The sequence below is a fragment of the Lemur catta genome, chromosome 1 (genome assembly GCF_020740605.2).
Source record: "Lemur catta isolate mLemCat1 chromosome 1, mLemCat1.pri, whole genome shotgun sequence".
Classification (NCBI taxonomy): domain Eukaryota; kingdom Metazoa; phylum Chordata; class Mammalia; order Primates; family Lemuridae; genus Lemur; species Lemur catta.
Genome location: NC_059128.1, coordinates 221,290,263 through 221,307,351, shown reverse-complemented (window position 1 = coordinate 221,307,351; position 17,089 = coordinate 221,290,263). Strand labels below are relative to the sequence as shown.

The 17,089-nt window shown below is 45.2% G+C and overlaps 1 protein-coding gene across 4 annotated transcripts in view; it reads left to right on the top strand.

Annotated features, from left to right (window-relative positions):
• The window catches only part of LOC123630464 (kalirin-like), a 115,005-nt gene that overhangs the window by 50,200 nt on the left and 47,716 nt on the right, over positions 1-17,089 (top strand). For all 4 annotated transcript variants that reach the window (XM_045540112.1, XM_045540111.1, XM_045540110.1 and 1 more), the window contains 9 exons: positions 4,348-4,478; positions 7,776-7,842; positions 9,276-9,379; positions 9,566-9,635; positions 9,967-10,053; positions 10,894-10,986; positions 12,230-12,280; positions 13,141-13,218; positions 16,629-16,814. In XM_045540112.1, coding sequence (XP_045396068.1) covers positions 4,348-4,478; positions 7,776-7,842; positions 9,276-9,379; positions 9,566-9,635; positions 9,967-10,053; positions 10,894-10,986; positions 12,230-12,280; positions 13,141-13,218; positions 16,629-16,814 — 867 coding nt within the window. The remainder of the gene's footprint in view (positions 1-4,347; positions 4,479-7,775; positions 7,843-9,275; positions 9,380-9,565; positions 9,636-9,966; positions 10,054-10,893; positions 10,987-12,229; positions 12,281-13,140; positions 13,219-16,628; positions 16,815-17,089) is intronic.

Genomic DNA, 17,089 nt, shown 5'->3' with positions numbered 1-17,089 from the left:
TATATATTTTATTTTGAATTTTGTTTTTTTTTAGATGCCACATATAAGTGAGATCATGCAATATTTTTCTTTCTGTGTCCAGCCTATTTCACTCAGCTTAATGTCCTCCAGGTTCCTCCGTGTTGTAGCAAATGGCAGGGTCTCCTTTTTAAAGGAGAATAATATCTCATTTAAAGGCTGAATAATATTCCATTGTGTGTTTATGTGTATGTTATGTACATGTGTATGTCCCAGTTTCTTTCTTCAGTCATCCATCAACAGATGCTTAGTTTGTTTCCATATCCTAGCTATTGTGAATAATTTTTCAGTGAACATCGGGGTACAGATATCTTTACAAGGAGCTGACTTCATTACCTTTGTGTATATACCTAGTAGAGGGATTCCTGGGTCATATGCTAGTTCTATTTTTAGTTTCTTTAGGAACCTTTATGCTGTTGTTCCATTATGGCTATACCTATCTACATTCCTACAAAAGTGTATTAGGGCTCTCTTTTCTTCACACTCTTGCCAACATTTGTTATCTCTTGTGTTTTAATAAATAGCCATCCTAACAGGTGTGATATATACATTTTTATAAAAGAAGAGCAGCCAAGAGGTGACTGGTTGGTGTGGTGGGTGGTGTTGGACCAGCCATTGCCTTACCAGAGGAGCTTTGATCTCTCCCCAAGAGTTCCCACTATTCAATAAATCCTTGGAGTCCTCCTACACACCAGGCTTTGAGATCAAGCACAGAGCCTCTCCTTCCTTATGTGGAGCTTGCAGTTTAGAGTTAATGCTCAAAATTCTTTCCTGCCTGGACTGTTAGCAAACATTTCCTCCCACATTCCAGTTGGATATCTCTTTACATGACTGCTAGAGTGATCTGTCTTTCTTTTCCTTTTTTAAAAAAAAGTTTTAATAGTTCTTTTCTGACTAATAAAAGCAATATATACTTATTCAAAAAGAATTGGAAAAATGACAAGAGTATAAGCATAAATCATCATCTAGACATTGAGCGTTGAAATTTTGGTGTATTTTCTTCCAAACCCTTTTAAAAATAATGTAGTTAATCATAGAGTATTTAAAGTTTAAGTTCTATTTTCCTTTACTATCATATCAGAGATATTTTCCCAAACTATGAAAGCTCTTTGGAACATTAAGACTGATCTTTTTAAAACTTAAATCCAAATGCGTTACTTCCCTGCTTAAAATCCTCCCATCACTGATCTTAGAAGGTAAAGTCTCACTGCTTAATGCCACAGACAAGACTCTATCATCTGGTCCCTGCATGCTTCAGGATTCTACTTTCGCTTCTCACCTCTTCCTTCTCTAGCACCCACTCACCCCAACTCACAGAACAGTCACTTGCCAGTCCCCTTCCCTCACACCATATATTCTGCCTACACTGCGCTACTTCCAGCTTGCCAGGCTGCCCCACGTGGTTTCGCCCCTCGGCCCTTCACGCAGGGCTGCTCCGGCCTGGAATGTCCTCCCACTGGAGTATCCAATGAACCCCTTTCCATCTCTCAATCCTCAGTAAAAGCTTTGCCTTTTCCGTTGGCTTTCCCTCCCCGCTCCACCACACCATAGAGCTGCCTGCTGCTTTTGTTCATCCTCCATGGTACCTCTTCTTGCCAGAAGAGCAGCCACTGCAGCTTAGATTATGGAGGGCATCCTCAATGCATCCTCATTTCTCCAGCACTTTGCAAATTTTTAGCATGTAGTAGATGCCTGATAAATATTTGCTTGAATACAAAAACGATCAATAACAGTACTGTGTAATGAATGCTGTGTGTGAAGAGTGGTTATGGGAGCTTCGAGGAAGGGCATGTTATGGGTATGTCAGCCCAGATCCAGTGACCAGGAAACACGTTCATTTTAAACAAGGGGATGGCCTTCCTCCACACTGTCGTCTTTTTCAATCTATTTGCACCTCCGTTCCCTGACCTCAGAACATTTGTTGCTCTGTCCTCATACACCTTTTCCTTTGTCTACAGAGACTGTTGTGGCCCTGAGCCCCAGGTGGGGCAGAAGTCCTCACTGTGGCAGATAACTGGCCACCACTGCCTGTTTTCTCCCAGGAGCAGCACAGACAATTGCAGGTCAACCCTAGTTGCCCTTAGCTGAGGCCCAGTATCCCAACTCTAGCATAGGTAGCTAGGTCCTTAGAGGAAATCGCTCTTGAATTATTACAAGCATTGTAGCCAACCCCATCATTTGGGGCAGACTACCCAGAATATATAATAGCTTAGCCAAACCCTGTATTTCCCTCTTCTTCCCCTCTCACAGCTTCCATCCCAGAGAGTCCTCCCCCAAAGATAACTTGGGCTGCTTTGCTCAGAGAACAGGTTAGGTGGGAGGACATGTAAGTATTTTCCCGTGTGACACGTTGGACTCCTCAGATGCTCTTCATTCTGTAGAAAGGTTGAGAGTGGCCCACACTAGCCAGATGCTCCATGGGGAGAGCCTTGTAGGCAGAGATGTAGGCCTGTTCCCCAGGCCTTGCAGTCACCTTGCTACCAGCCAACAGGCTGCAGAACAAAGACTGTCACAGGACAATGGGGAGAGGAGAGGGGGAGGGGAAGTAAAAGGCATGTAATCAGATCAATCACCAGCTGGGCCCATCTGCCTGGAGCCTGTCTCTGGTGATGGCACCAGGAGGCATGTCCCTGGAAGGCCTGCCTGCCGCTTGTCCAGCCTCAGCACCAGACACTCTCATTTCCTTAATAACAGGTTACAGATCCTGTATCTATAAATGGAGCTAAACCCTTCTTGACCTTTCTATATTTTTAGCCTATACTGCTGCTCTGAATATAACAACTTCCATGGTTGATTACTTGTTCTGTAAATATCTTTACCCCAAGTTAAAAGAAATTCTCTCCATCAAGCTTAAAGACACTGTCCTCTTAATTCTAATTTATAGTGTTAGTAATTCGTGTTTGGCCCTTGGCACATTTTGTCAATTTGAGGATTGGGGGTAGTGGTGGAAGAAGTTGTTTGATATCTTTTCTCAGCATTAAGTTTTTCAATTCAAGTCTTTATATTGTCCCTCTTTTCTCATATAATGGCACATCAGGTACCTTGTTCTCTTTTTGTTTCTTTTCCTTGGGCTTTTCTCTCCTACCTTTGTTTAGCCTATGTTGAAATATAGCAACTAAGAGAGTTTGTGACAAATACTGCAAGTGCAGATCACTTAGGGCCAGGCCTCAACCTCGTCTTTCTTTTTGGACAGCACTTTTTGGTCTTTGTGACTTTAACCTTAGGGCTAATGTTTTCTAAAACTACTAAGTGAAACCTTTCCTTTTAGCCTCAGTGGCTGGCGTAGACAAGCATTGAACAGTTTGGATTGTCTCTCATTATTTGTTTTATGGTTGCCTAACTTGACCTTGATCTCTGGTCTTACTTTTATCCACATTGCTTCTGCCAATTCACATAGTGAAATGCTAAGTGTCACTGTGTGGTCCTTCGTCCAGAGCACTTGTAAACATGTTACGATTGGCTCCATTTGGAGGCTTTTTACTGTTAACAGTTCTATCCATTAGGGGGAGGGTTCACCATTGTAGGGCATTTTAAATTTTTCAAAGGGATTGTACAACTATTATCTTCTATTCCTTAGAAATCTGTAGAGAGGGAAGATCTGATTTGAAAATCGAGAAAAACTGAAGCATAGAACAATTTTAGCTGTCTCACATAAGATCATCCAGTGACTGGCAGATCTGGGATTAGAATTTAGGTTCCTTTACCCTTAGCTCCTTCTGGAGTACGATATTAATCCTTTCAACTTGTTTTTTCAATCCTGCAGCACCTTAATTAAAAGAAGTGAAAAGGATTAATAAATGAAGGAAAGCCCTTGGCAAATAACCTTACCAAAGGTGTTTTTAGAAAAGGCTAAATCTATTGACTTGTCTACATCTCATTGGCCTCCTCAAAAGAATTGTAGCTGAATTAACAAAACACGATTTTACTAAACTAGTTCTCCTCTCACTACTCTGCCCTTATCAATTTGTATTTGATGGTCCTGCAACTGATGTTCTTTTCTAACTGCTTATTTGGTGCAGAATTGCAATAATTATTTTTATCTCTGGAGCTCCTACTCAGAGGTAGTCACTTGGCAATTTCATTATGTCTGGGAAATTGGCAGCATATAGATGCCAAGTACATCCTGATTGCCTAGGAAGGCGACAGCTCTGGGCTCCCTGCTACAGGAGGATGAAGTCTCTGGTCTCCGAGTGCTTCATTATGGTTCGGTGAGAACAGCCTTGGCTGCTGATTTTCCAAGTTGTCTGTGGCTAGGCTGGGGGGACACCGGGCTTCCAAGTGACTTGTCAGTGTACACTTCTCTAAGGCTGTTTATTCTTCTCTTTTCAGAGTCTAGAAGGAGGTTCATACCGGGGGAGCTTGAAAGACCCCGCAGGCTGCCTGAATGAGGGGATGGCCTCGCCCACACCTCCTCGGAACCTGGAAGAGGAACAGAAAGCCAAGGCCCTGAGAGGCAGGATGTAAGTGGCTTCCCCAGATGCCACCCTGGTGCATGCGTGTGTGCAGTGGACAACAGGCAAGGGCCTGGTGAGGGCCATAGTGAGGGCCTGGTGTTAAAGCAGGACTGTCACCTTATAGTGGGACTGAGCAAGTGGCATGTAAACCCTGTAACTCCATACTTGTCCCCTCCACTTTATAGGCGCCCAGGGGAAACCCCAAGAAGTTGGTGAATGGAATAGAGCTTGCGAAATATCATCCCCAAAGGGAAATTTCCTAGAATTTGCACAAAGCTGATTCCTCTTAGCATCTCAGGCTGCTGTTACACTGGTGGAGCAGAGTGGGAGAGATTCCAGTCCTTTGTCAAGGCAAAGCAAAGTTTATATCTGAGAGCTGACTTTTGAGGCAGAAGGTGGTCCTTAGCAAAGCCAGTCACTACTCTTGTCATTTAGGTTGAACAGGCCTCTGAGCAGTCATTTAAGCCATTGTCCAGATAATGCTATTGTCTGACTTTGCTACAACAGGCAACAAAAGTCTGCTGCCTCTTTTACCCACTTTACCTGCCTCTTCCCCCTCTTCTCATTCTGGCCAAAACCCTATACCTCTCCACATCCTGAACTCTTGTGCAAATGCAGTTGTTGGAGTGTCTCCTCCCTCTTACTGTATATCATCCTACTCTGTCCTGCTGTGCCATCATCATGGCCATGAAGAAAGAGAAGATGTATAGGTGTTTAGTTATAAACCCTACGTGAGGCCAGAGGCTGAAAGGTATAGTGAACCAAGACTCAATCCGGAAGATGACAGTAGGACATCAAAGGGTTAAATGAGAGCTCCAGAGAGAAAAGATGAACACAGATAGTCATGTGTCCAGGAGAAGAAAAAAGTTGAGAATGAACTTCCTTTTCAAGTTTCAGTCACTCATTCATTCAACAAACATTTGTTGAACACCTGTTGTGTGCCATCAGTGGGATACATCACTGAACGAGACAAACAACAACAAAAGTCTATGCTGTCATAGCAGGTTTACATCCTAATGGGATAAGTCAGATGATAAAGTAAATTATGTAGTGTGTTGGAATCTGGGAAAAGAAAAAAGAAAGCAGTGTAAGGTAAATCAGGCATACAGATGAGGCCATGTTGCAGTTTTAAGTAGTTGTGGCATTTGCACAAAGACCAGGAGGAGGTAAGGAATTAGCCATGGGAGGAAAGGCATTCTTGACAGAGGGAACAGCCAGCGCAAAAGCTCTAAAAGGTTTTTTGTGGAAGACCAGCCATTCTCTACCATTGTGAAAGAGAGAGGTTAGAAACGAGTCTAACCTTCAGCTGGAATAATTTTAGTTGGAGCAAAGAATAACATTTATTTGTAAATAACTTTTACTAATAGGAACTGAACTTGAAAAAATTGCTTTATTATCAACTCAATTTATTTTACAATTAATCATGCTGCATTGTGATGCATGTAATTTAAATCTTTGATGTAACTTTTCAGAATGTCTTCTAATGTGTCACAATCTCTCTTTCAAGGAGAGGATGCAAGGTCTTCTAGCAGCACCTAGTACAATCCCCTTCTCCAGAGTCTGACAAGCCTAAGACAGCCCCTATCTGTCAGCAAAGAGTTGAGGATAAAAATATCGCCTAGAGACAGAGAGCTGGACCTCATCTCCAGAGGGCCCTGCCAGCCCCAAATTCCCACCCTGACTTCCCTGTGGGTTTTCTTTTACCACTTTCTTCCGAGCAGTAACTTGGGCCATGCTAAAGATATATTTAAATGCTTCTATTTGGCCTTGCCAGTTCCTTCCTGTGGCCTAAAACACATGATTGTCTGTGTTGGAGCGAGGGAGCCAGTTGGAAGTGATGGGCATGCTGATAAAGAAGCATGTGTTCCTGTGCCTCCTCCCCACTGCCCCGAGGCCCTAGACCCGGGGATTCTGTGGCTTCTGAGGGCTGTATAGAATAAAACCTTCAGATGAATTACTTCCGGGGTTCAAAACGGTTACAACCCTTGTGCTGGGGCCCCTCTTTGACATCTCAGAACTTTATCCCTTCTGCACTGGGGCCAAAAATGCAGTTGTGTGGCTCCTGGCAAAACTCTTTCCAATTAGATGATAAGGGTCAGACTCTAGTAGGCTGCACAGCACCACCCTGCCCCTGTGTACAACTGTAAGCATTTTGTGTGTATCTCTGCACTATCTGGACAGAAAAAAGAAAAAGAAGTGTTTGGGTTTGAGGCTTGAGGGACTCCAAAGAGCCAGCCTGAGTAGTGTCCCAGGCAGTGGGCCCCAGTGAAAGATCACAGTCTTTGGATTCTGATACAATTGGGGTCAAATCCCAGCTCTGCTACTCGCTTCATAATCTTGGTCAAGTTACCTAACCTTTCTGTCTTAGTTTCATTCATATATTAATAAAATAGAGCTTTGCAATACCTACCTTGTTATAAAGCATGGGGAAACCCAGAGGAAGTAACTGGCACATAATAAATGCTCTACGACTGTGGTCCCCAACCCCGGGCTGCTGACCGGTACTGGTCCGTGGCCTGTTAGGAACTGGCCACGGAGCTCCGCTGTACCCCCTCCTGCCATCCATGGAAAAATTGTCTTCCATGAAACTGTTCCCTGGTGCCAAAAAGGTGGGGACTGCTGCTCTCAGAGGTGGAAATGATTAACAAGAAAGAAACCAAGAAAGCAAATGTCCTTGTAGTTGTTAAATCCTGCATCCTGGGGCAGGGAGTGCTGCATTCAAAGTTGTGATTATGGACTGTTTGCAGTCAATCTTTCTGGCCTTGACTGGGGATTGTCCAGCCCCGTTACCATGGATACCAATCTGAAGAATTGTAGCTTCTATTATATTAATATATCTTTGGAGGCCCTAAAGGTTGATTATCAGATAAGCGCCTTTCTCCTAAAGAGGAGCTGAGGGAGTAACAGTTGCATGTTGATCCCTGGCCTCAAAGCTTTCAGAACTTGGTTTTGCCAAAGGGCCTGTCATTCTTCTGCTCTGTCTGTGCAATCGCTCTGTTATAGGCGAGGGAAAAAGACTCACGAAGAGTAGAAAGAAGAATGCTAGGCGATGAGTGTCATCATTCTTCCTCTGCCTATTGTGTGTCACCTCAGGAAGCCCTTGCTGGCCTTGGTGGCCTCAGTTCTTCAGTGGGGCCTCACGTAGAGAGAGTGTCAGTAAGCACCTTTCTGGGGTGCTAGATGTGGGCCTTCTGAGTGGTCTTGTCATAAAGGTGCCCAAGTAACTTCCCTGTGAACTTATGTGTGAAGATTTCCTGCTTAACAATGAAGAGGAACCCTCATTGTTCTTAATCTCCCGCTCAGGTTTGTCCTGAACGAGCTGGTTCAGACAGAGAAGGACTATGTCAAGGATCTGGGGATCGTGGTGGAGGTGAGTAGGCGGTTCCAGGTGGGTCACCCACGCAGGAGCATATTGGACCCTACCGAGGTCGACGTGTTTAAATTTGATGGCTAAATATATATATATTTTATTCTGAGTATTTGCAGAAATGAAAATAAAAATAGCAATAAATCAAATAGAATATGTAGGTAACTTTTTCTTTTCCTCTTGAAATATTATAAGATATTTAGAGGGAGGAAGGGGCCCAAATATTACAGCATTTAGGGGAGTCTCTTGGTTAGAGCTGAGCTCATTCCTCTTTGTTTTAGGGGACCAAGTTATTGTCTTAAGAGCTTTTCTTTGGTGTTTAACCACGTAGCCATATATTCTTCGTAGCCATATATTCTTCCTATGAGCCACTGTGGCCACAAAGCAAGTCACTCTTAGTAGAATCTTGGGGCTTATACATTTCCATAGATTTTAAGTATAATGTTACAGCTACCAAGAAGACAAAGAAAAAACCACCAATAAGCAAGATTGACAGGTCTACAGTTAAGAGTCAATTTGGTAATAAATAAAACAGTTCTATCTTCATAAGGATTCACTTTATAGAGGAACTTAGATGAAAAAGCCTAAGAAAGTAAATGGAAAATTTGGATGGCTTAAAGCCCTAATGTTAATCATCTTACATGAAAGAATATGAAGTCTAAAAATTGAATGCCTCGCGTCTAAATTGCTTGCTGGTTCCTTACATTTGGCCCTCTGGTGCAATCTGCTGACTTAGAGTTTTGTATTTGTTTATCCTGAACCTTGGATAAACAGACTAACCTGGCATAGAGAGGACCTGAATTCTAACTTACGGAAAGTTATTCTCATCTTTTAGGGGAGCTGGGGGCTGCAAGGGGTACAGCAACCTCCATGTGCAGCTCAGCCCGGGAATAGAGGACATGGGAGTCTGGAGACTGGGAGGTTGAAATGCAGGGAAGTCAGTAGTGTGATCCTAAGACAAGTCATCTAACACCCGGGTGCTTGGTTTTCTCATCTGGCAGATGGGGATAAATGCTACCTGTACAACCTCAAAACCTGATTTGGAAGCTGAAATGACATTGTACATGGTCACATTTTACAGAGTGTAAAGTATTAGCATATTAAGACTTATCTCTAGACCAGAGGTATCAGTTCTGAGCCTTTAAAGACCTGATTCACTTGGATTAGAGAAGGGAAGAGGGACAAATGTTTGTTTTCTTCCGTGTTCTGCTTTCCTAGGGGGACTGGAGACAAAGAAAGGGACCCAAACACTTCATAAAAGTTTTGTCTGTCACTCTGCACGGGGATAAAGGCCTAGTTGAATAGTGAGAAACTGCAGAAGCGCTTGCCCTCAGACTCAGGCGGAGCGGGTGGGCTCACATGGGTGTGCAGTGTGGGGTTGGCCCGGAAACCTTTCTTGGGGAAGTAGCTACTCACCATTGCCTCTGCTGCTACAGGGCTTCATGAAGAGGATAGAAGAAAAGGGTGTCCCCGAGGATATGCGAGGAAAGGATAAAATCGTGTTTGGAAACATTCATCAGATCTATGACTGGCATAAGGAGTAAGTGTCAATGCCGCCCGGAGGATCAGGTTTCCTGGGAGCCCAGGACTCTCTGGTCCTCTTCCTGCATCTGACCCCTAAGGGGCAGGGTTTGGGCGAGAGTCTTTTGTCATTTATCTCATCACTGAGAAATAATACAGTTCTAAATAATATGGCTTCCTTCTCTTTTCCCCTCTCTCCTTGTAGTTTTTTCCTGGCTGAACTGGAAAAGTGTATCCAGGAGCAAGACAGATTGGCACAGCTCTTCATTAAGCACGTGAGTGCCTTCCCTCGCCACCTCCCCCAGCCCCTCACCAGGCTCGTTCACGGTCATTTTAAAATTCCTTCTCTTCCGCTCTTCCTTGACTGGCCTTCCTTCTCACCCTTCTTTGAGGTTCTGTTTTGTTTTCTAACCTTCTTGGAAATTTGGCAGGTGTCTCTTGCCTGCTACGTTTACTTTTATACCCTTGGTGTTTAGCTGCCTGGGCGCGTCCCCACGTGTGGACCATGGCTTTGTCCTTCTGTCCACATGCAGCCAGCACAGCACTCTGAGACTGAATGAAAGGCACAAGATGCCTGACCTCATGTCTCTCCCTCTGCTCTTTCAGGAGCGGAAGCTGCACATCTACGTGTGGTACTGCCAGAACAAGCCGCGCTCCGAGTACATCGTTGCTGAGTACGATGCCTACTTTGAGGTAAGCTGCTCGGGCCAGGCTGGACCGGGGTGGGGAGAAACTCAGGCCAAGATATCCATGTTTAGAAATAGCAGATGTCATCATCCACAGGTGACGCCCTCTCGGCACTGTTGACCCATTCATGGCAGGAGTAGCTGCCTCAGCAGAGCCACTGGCTTCTTAGCTAAATTCTCCTGAGCAGCTTTGCTTCAGGTGGCCCCGTCTGGGCTCTGACTTGAGACGGCTCCATTTGTGAATGACCCTGTAACAAAGAGACTGTTGTAGAAGCTCCATTCCTTCTTAAGTGACCCCAGGGCAGACTGTGCCCTCCTCACCAGTCCCTTTGGGAGGGCTCACTGAGGACCCTTCTCTTGATTGAGGGGTTTGCGGCCACTTCATAGTCTCTGCTTGCCCCAGCCTGGGAGATCTATTTTGTTGATGGAAACATCATCACTTGGAAAGAGCCCTGAGCTGAGTGTTCAGAGAGATCTGAGGTTAGGGCGCAGCTCTGCAGGCTTGTCCTGTCCTAGGAGAAGCCCTTCTTCCCTGACTTTGCCCTGGAGCAGTAGAGGGAACATAACCCCCTTCTAGCTTGTCTCCCAGCACTGGGGGAGCACCAAGGTGTGAAGGTGCTTGCTGTGAAAGCACAGTGGGGACACAAGAAGGTGACGGAGGTGTGTCTTATATGTTGTTCATAACAAATGAGCAGTGCTGTAGGCAATTTTACCTCTTGCGTGGCTTGAAGATTCTTAAACTTTTTTGGAAAACATGAAGACCTGTCTGCTGTGCCTTTGATTCCTGACCCAGAGCACCCCAATTCTTTGGTTCCTTTTTTCCTAACATAGCTTCCTTGTGTTTCAGGAGGTAAAACAGGAGATAAATCAGAGGCTGACACTTAGCGACTTCCTCATTAAGCCCATTCAGAGAATAACAAAATATCAATTGCTCCTCAAGGTAAGAAGCTGGGAGCCTGGGTCAGGGAGGGAGCAGGGTTTCCCCAGGCTCAGAGCTGGAGAGCAGTGAGGCTCAGGGTCTGTCTCCACCATACTGTCCCCAAGGACTGTGAACTGGGTGTGGAGGGGGGTGTAGTATATGCAGGATTTTATCTGGTCTGCTGGTTACTCAGATCAGCTTTGCCCTCAGGTAAATTCATGGCTCTTCTTCCTGTCCTTTTTTCCATTTTTGAGACAGAGTCTTGCTCTGTTGCCTGGGCTAGAGTGCTGTGGCATCACCATAGCTCACAGCAACCTCAAATTCCTGGGCTGACGCAATCCCCCTGCCTCAGCCTCTCCAGTAGCTGGGACTACAAGCACACACCGTCACGCCTGGCTAATTTTTTTCTATTTTTAGTAGAGACTGGGTCTCATTCCTGCTGAGGCTGGTCTGGAATCCCTGAGCTCAAGTGATCCTCCCGCCTTGGCCTCCCAGAGTGCTAGGATTACAGGCGTGAGCCACCGTGCCCGGCCCCTCTTCCTGCTCTTATTACTTGATTTTGTTTTTTCAATTCAGTTTCTTACTTTGTCACAATCACTGACTTCTTGTTGCTGAGTAGTTTTGAACTTCATTTTATAATAGAAAGCATTAGTTATTCTATCTGGTCAAATTATCAAATAGTTCTAATAAAAAAATATGAAAATGCATAACATGGTGTTTACATTATAAGATTTGCATATTAGACTTTGTGTTAACTGAAAATAAAACTAGAAAATAGTAAAAAAAAATACACTAAAAAGTAATAAAAGCATAAAATCAGAGTGGAATATAAGGGAGAAAGAAAGGAAAAAGCAAGGCTCTCGAAGCCTTAGGTGAGTAATACCTAAAATGTGGTTATATTTTATTTTAAACAATGCCTTGATTCATCTCATGGAGATGATATGTGAGGTTAAATAGAAAAGAAAGATTTTACTTTCCCCATCTTTTCTTGTCATAATCCCCTTTTCCTCCCTCCTCCCTCCCTCTCACCCCTCCTTTCCTGATAGCTTGGAGACTTTGAACATTCTGGGAGTTTTCTCTGCGTTACCATGTCTAACATGACTCATAATTTTGTTTCTCAGCTACTACAAACCATGGCCACTTCTGCTGAAAAGGTTTTAGGGTGTTACCACATTTTTATGATAAGTTTTTTATAGCTCTCTGCCTATTTTACTAACTAATTTCACCCCTTCCCACACCCTTCCCTGCTTCCCCTACTTGCTAGGACTTCCTGAGATACAGTGAGAAGGCTGGGCTGGAGTGTTCAGATATTGAGGTGAGTTTTCTGCTTGTAACACTTGCTGTTCTTAGGGACCATATTGGGTGTCTGTCTCTAAAGGGGAAAGACCGTCTCGGGAGGATCCAGGCTGACTCCCTCTTAGACAATAAGAGGCCCTTGCAGACAGCTACTCAGCGGGTTGAGGAATGGCGAGTATTAATGAACAGAGTGTTTTCTAGAACTCAAGAATTCTGTTCTGGGCCAGACCTGAGCTTAGCCATGCTGGTGTTCTCATGGCTCCCGGTGACATATAGTGGGAAAAGGTGATCCCTTACCCCTTTCACATCCTCAGAGATGGGGTGTAAATTGCACAGAGCTTCAATATGCAACTTTATCTGTGAATCCAAGTACTGTTTGAATGTACAAACATACAAAGTATTCCATTTTCATCCCCCACCCCCACCCCGAGGATTACCCCCTAAGTGAAGTCCTTTGAGACAGTGTCACCATGGGGATTATTTTAAGCCAGAGAGGTTACAGATCATTCTGGCAGGTTATTTTAGGTTAAAACCTCTAGTGTTTCATAAGCCAGGCTATGCTGTTGCTTGGGCAGCCAGGAAACAAAAGAGAGAAGAAAGAAAATATGAAAAGGAAAGGGAATTGTTAAACAAAAGCAGGGGATAGGAAAGGATGGGCTGAGTACCATTCCCCCCACGTGTGGTCACTGGCTTATGACCAACATCCCCTGTCTAGAACAGAAAGCCCCACACTCCCTGAGAGTGGACAGCCGGGACCAGTGTCCTTTTCTAGAATAAGAGAGCCGCCCGAGTCGAGGTCCCAATCTCCCAGCACTGAGTTGCTGAGAGCTTCCCGCCTGAGTGCTGTGCCCCTCCTGATGACAATTCTTCTTTCCACAGAAAGCAGTGGAGTTAATGTGCCTTGTTCCCAAACGCTGCAATGACATGATGAATCTTGGACGCCTGCAGGGCTTTGAGGTGAGTCCTTGAGAATGCTTTGGAGCCCTCTCTCTCCTGGGCACAGGGATCCAGGCCACTGAGGCCTGTGCCCTTTGGAGCCCTGTGTCCTGCCTCCTCTGCCTCCTTTGTTGGCCACTGCGCCTCTGTGCCTGGGCCCCCTGGTCCACAGGCCTGGAAGATGCATCTGTTGAGCAAGTCCAACGCCTGGGCAGTCATAGGAAGTTACAGAGCAGTCGGCCAGGCTGGAGTCAGAATTCCCAGAGGCTGGAAAGACCCAAAGTTCTTTACAACTGTTTGACCTGGCGCTGACTCTTCCCTTTTCTTGCTTGATTGAGAAATGCTGGGAATGTGAGAGACAGCAGGACTGTGTGATAGAAGTGGAACTGAAACAGGAGAATGGAACACCTTATTTATCTATTTTTTGATTTTTGAGAAGGTGGTTCTAATAAATAGGTCTGTGTAGTGACTGGCTTTTTCATTAAATGAACGTTTGAAGCTCTAACACATTACAGTCATATCTCTGTTCTTTGAAGAGGGGAATCATGTCTTAAGGGAAATAGTTAGATGTCTCAAGGATTTGGGTTTAAGTGAATGTACTAGTTTGCAAGGGCTACCATAACAAAGTACCATACATTGGGTGCCTTAACCAACAGAAATGTATTGTCTCACGTTTCTGGAGGTTTAGAAGTGTGAAATCAAGGTATTGTAAGGATGGTTCCTTCTGAAGGCTGTGAGGAAGGGATCTTTGCCAGGCCTCTCCGTGGCTTGCAGATGGCTGTCTCCATGTCCACATGGCATCCTCCCTGTGTCTTGCGTTGCCTTCCCTCTGTATCTCTGTGTCCAAATTCCACCTTTTTATAAAGACATCAATCATATTCTATTAGGGCTCACTCTAATGACCTCACTTTAACTAGACGGCCTCTGTAAAGACCCTGCCCCCCAATAAGGTCACATTCTGCCATAGGAGTTGGTGGAGGATGGGTGGCAGGGGGTGAGGGACAACACAATTCAACCCATAACAGCGAACCTTTGAAGAACAAATTGACTTTCCTGATTTAAACTTAATAAATGACTGTTATTAATTTATAGCCCAACCTCATAAACTAAATAAACATAATATGTCTTGAATATTAATGTGATAACATTGGAACTGAGTGGTACCTAGTAGTTGTTGATCCCCTTACAGAAAGATATGGATCTTCTACTCCTGTTTTCCAGTAATCTGCAACCTAAGATTTCATTATTCCTTTCTGGAAAAAAGGGATTCCTAGAAGCTGAGATAATTAAGACATAAATGGTTTAGGGCATGATGGCTCAAGCCTGTAATCCTACAACTTTGGGAGGCTGAGATGAGAGTATTACTTGAGGACAGGAGTTTGAGACCAGCCTGGGCAACATAGTGACACCCTACCTCTACAAAAACTAAAATAACAACAATAATAATAAAAATAAGTAAATAAAATTAAGAAACAAATGGATTTTTTTTCCCCTGGCTAAACTAGACTAGAATAGATACAAGGCAGACAGTGGTATGGGTAAGTTTAGGAGATATATTCAGGTTTGGGTTAATGAGTTGGATTCATGTTGTTTTTAAGCCAAAGTCTCCTGTCTACCTTGCCCTTCCAGCCCATCCTGTGTGTCCCTGTCTGAACCACATGGAGGGTCTTCTTGGCTGTTCATTTTTCATAGGTTCCTGGTTCTCCAGGGTAGACCTGGGGCATTAGCGTGAGCAGTGTTGCTCAGCAGAAACACACTCTGAGTTCTTACACCTTTTTTTCAGTCATACTGGGTGGAGTCTTTCACTTTTTCCCTTGGCATTAGGCCAGGTCTGAGGCTATTCTGAACAAACCCAGTCATCCCTTTTGCTCTTCAACCTTGAAGTCCCCACGTTTTCTGAACAGAGTCTGGCTTGACTTACTCTGCCACTGATAGGAGTGGCGTGTGACTGTGCTGTCTGACCCACGTTAGACTTCACAGGAGCCGTGTTGTACACGTGTGTGTGTGTGTCCACAGAAGGCCACATATAAGCATGGAATTCTCTTCTGTTTGAAATCAAATGCCACTGTCTCCCATTTTCATCAAGCCATAGAGAATCTGCTTTGCATTCCTTCAGCTGATTGGGAAGAACAGTGGGCATCTGTCTATTCCCTAACCGCATGGCGTTGGGTCTAGGGGCAGTTAGAGCCCCTTCATTTTACTCCTTTCCTTTTCAAATCCTCCGGCTTTCCTTTTAGTGTTGCTGGGCCATATCCATGATCAGGTTCTTGTGTAATATTAATAGAGCTTTTAGAGCTTTCCTGGCTAGCTGGTCACTGGCTTAATATTAACTTTGGGCCAGGGTAGAGATAAGCCTGTTTGGCTGCTGACCTTGGCAGTAAGGAGCCAAGCAGAGGGCAGGCGTTTCTTAGAAACACAAAAGAAAAATGACCTTGGTGCTGGGTAATGTTTGGAATAAGGCATCATGTGCAGGGAATGGCCCATGTTTGCATTAAAGGGGAAACAGTCATCCCCTGAGAAAGAGTACTTCCGTGTCAGAGGGGGCCCTCTGCTTGCCATCTCAGATGTCAGGGTCTTCTTGTTGCAGAGCAGTAGAAAAGGCAAGGCTCTCCGACAGATTCTGTGAAGACTTGCTGGGATGGGCCACACTCCCTTTGAAGATATGAGGATATCTCTGAAGATCTCATTAGAAACTGGCAAACCAAATAGGCTCTACCTCCTCAGCTGAGTGTCAGGTGGTCTGGTAGCTAGAGTCGTTTTAAGAAGGATCACAGGACCCAGAAAAGTATCTCCCAGCTTACAAACTATGGGGACCTATGTATGGTACCCCCACATCACCTGTTGACCTATAGCCAGAGGCTAAAACTTCAGAATTCCCCATCCTAAAACAATACAAGGTGTAGGGAGAGGTGCCCGACTAACCAGGGTATCTGTGGCCCTGCCTCCATCACTTCGCTGGCCACAGGTGAGCTCTAGGTTTGTGGCCATGAGAGTGCCCCAGGTCACTGGCCCATGCTGCAAAGTGGCCAGGCAGGCACAGCTCTCAGAGCTCACAGGACACAAAGCCCATTTCTAGCTCCAAGTGTCACCTGCTTTCTAGTTTCCTTTTAATAAAAAACAAGAGGGCCAGGATAATTCTGGAACCTCCTTTTAGCGAATAATTTCATCTTCCTTCCTTCTGGCATTTGCCTGGAGCTGTCTCTTAGTGGTTCCATAGCTTTCTTCTCTTTCCCTCCAGGGCCCTTGTGTGAACAGGAAAGTGGCCACAGTCTGTCCCTGGTGGGTCCTAATTCAGTCTCTTACTAGAGCCCTGGGGCTTTTGATGTCAGGTCTGTCGTCTGTGTCCCCAGAGAGGGACGTCCTGTGGACCACAGGGGCAACGGCCGTCTCCCCGTTTTCGTTCGATTCACCCTGGCCCCTCTCTCCGTCAGGGCACCCTGACTGCTCAGGGGAAGCTGCTGCAGCAGGACACGTTCTACGTGATCGAGCTGGATGCAGGCATGCAGTCCCGGAGCAAGGAGAGGCGCGTGTTCCTCTTCGAGCAGATCGTCATCTTCAGTGAGCTGCTCAGGAAGGGCTCGCTCACCCCAGGCTACATGTTCAAAAGAAGCATCAAGGTGAGGACCCCAGTGGGGACGAGGAGGGGCAGGGAGAGCCGGGCACTCGGGATCTGCTTCCCTAAGGCGAGGCCTTCAGGATCCAGCGCCCTGAAGATCTGTCAGCACAATAACCTGCAATTATGGAGGCTGAGTGAAAAGCAGTGATTGTCTGTGAGAAAAAGTGGCAGGCTGAGAGCCAGCCTCCAGTGTGGTCCTGCAGGGTCCCTGGGGTCACGTCACTCACCCAGAGACAGAAACCAAAGTATTGACCTGCTAGATCCAGGGCAAAATTT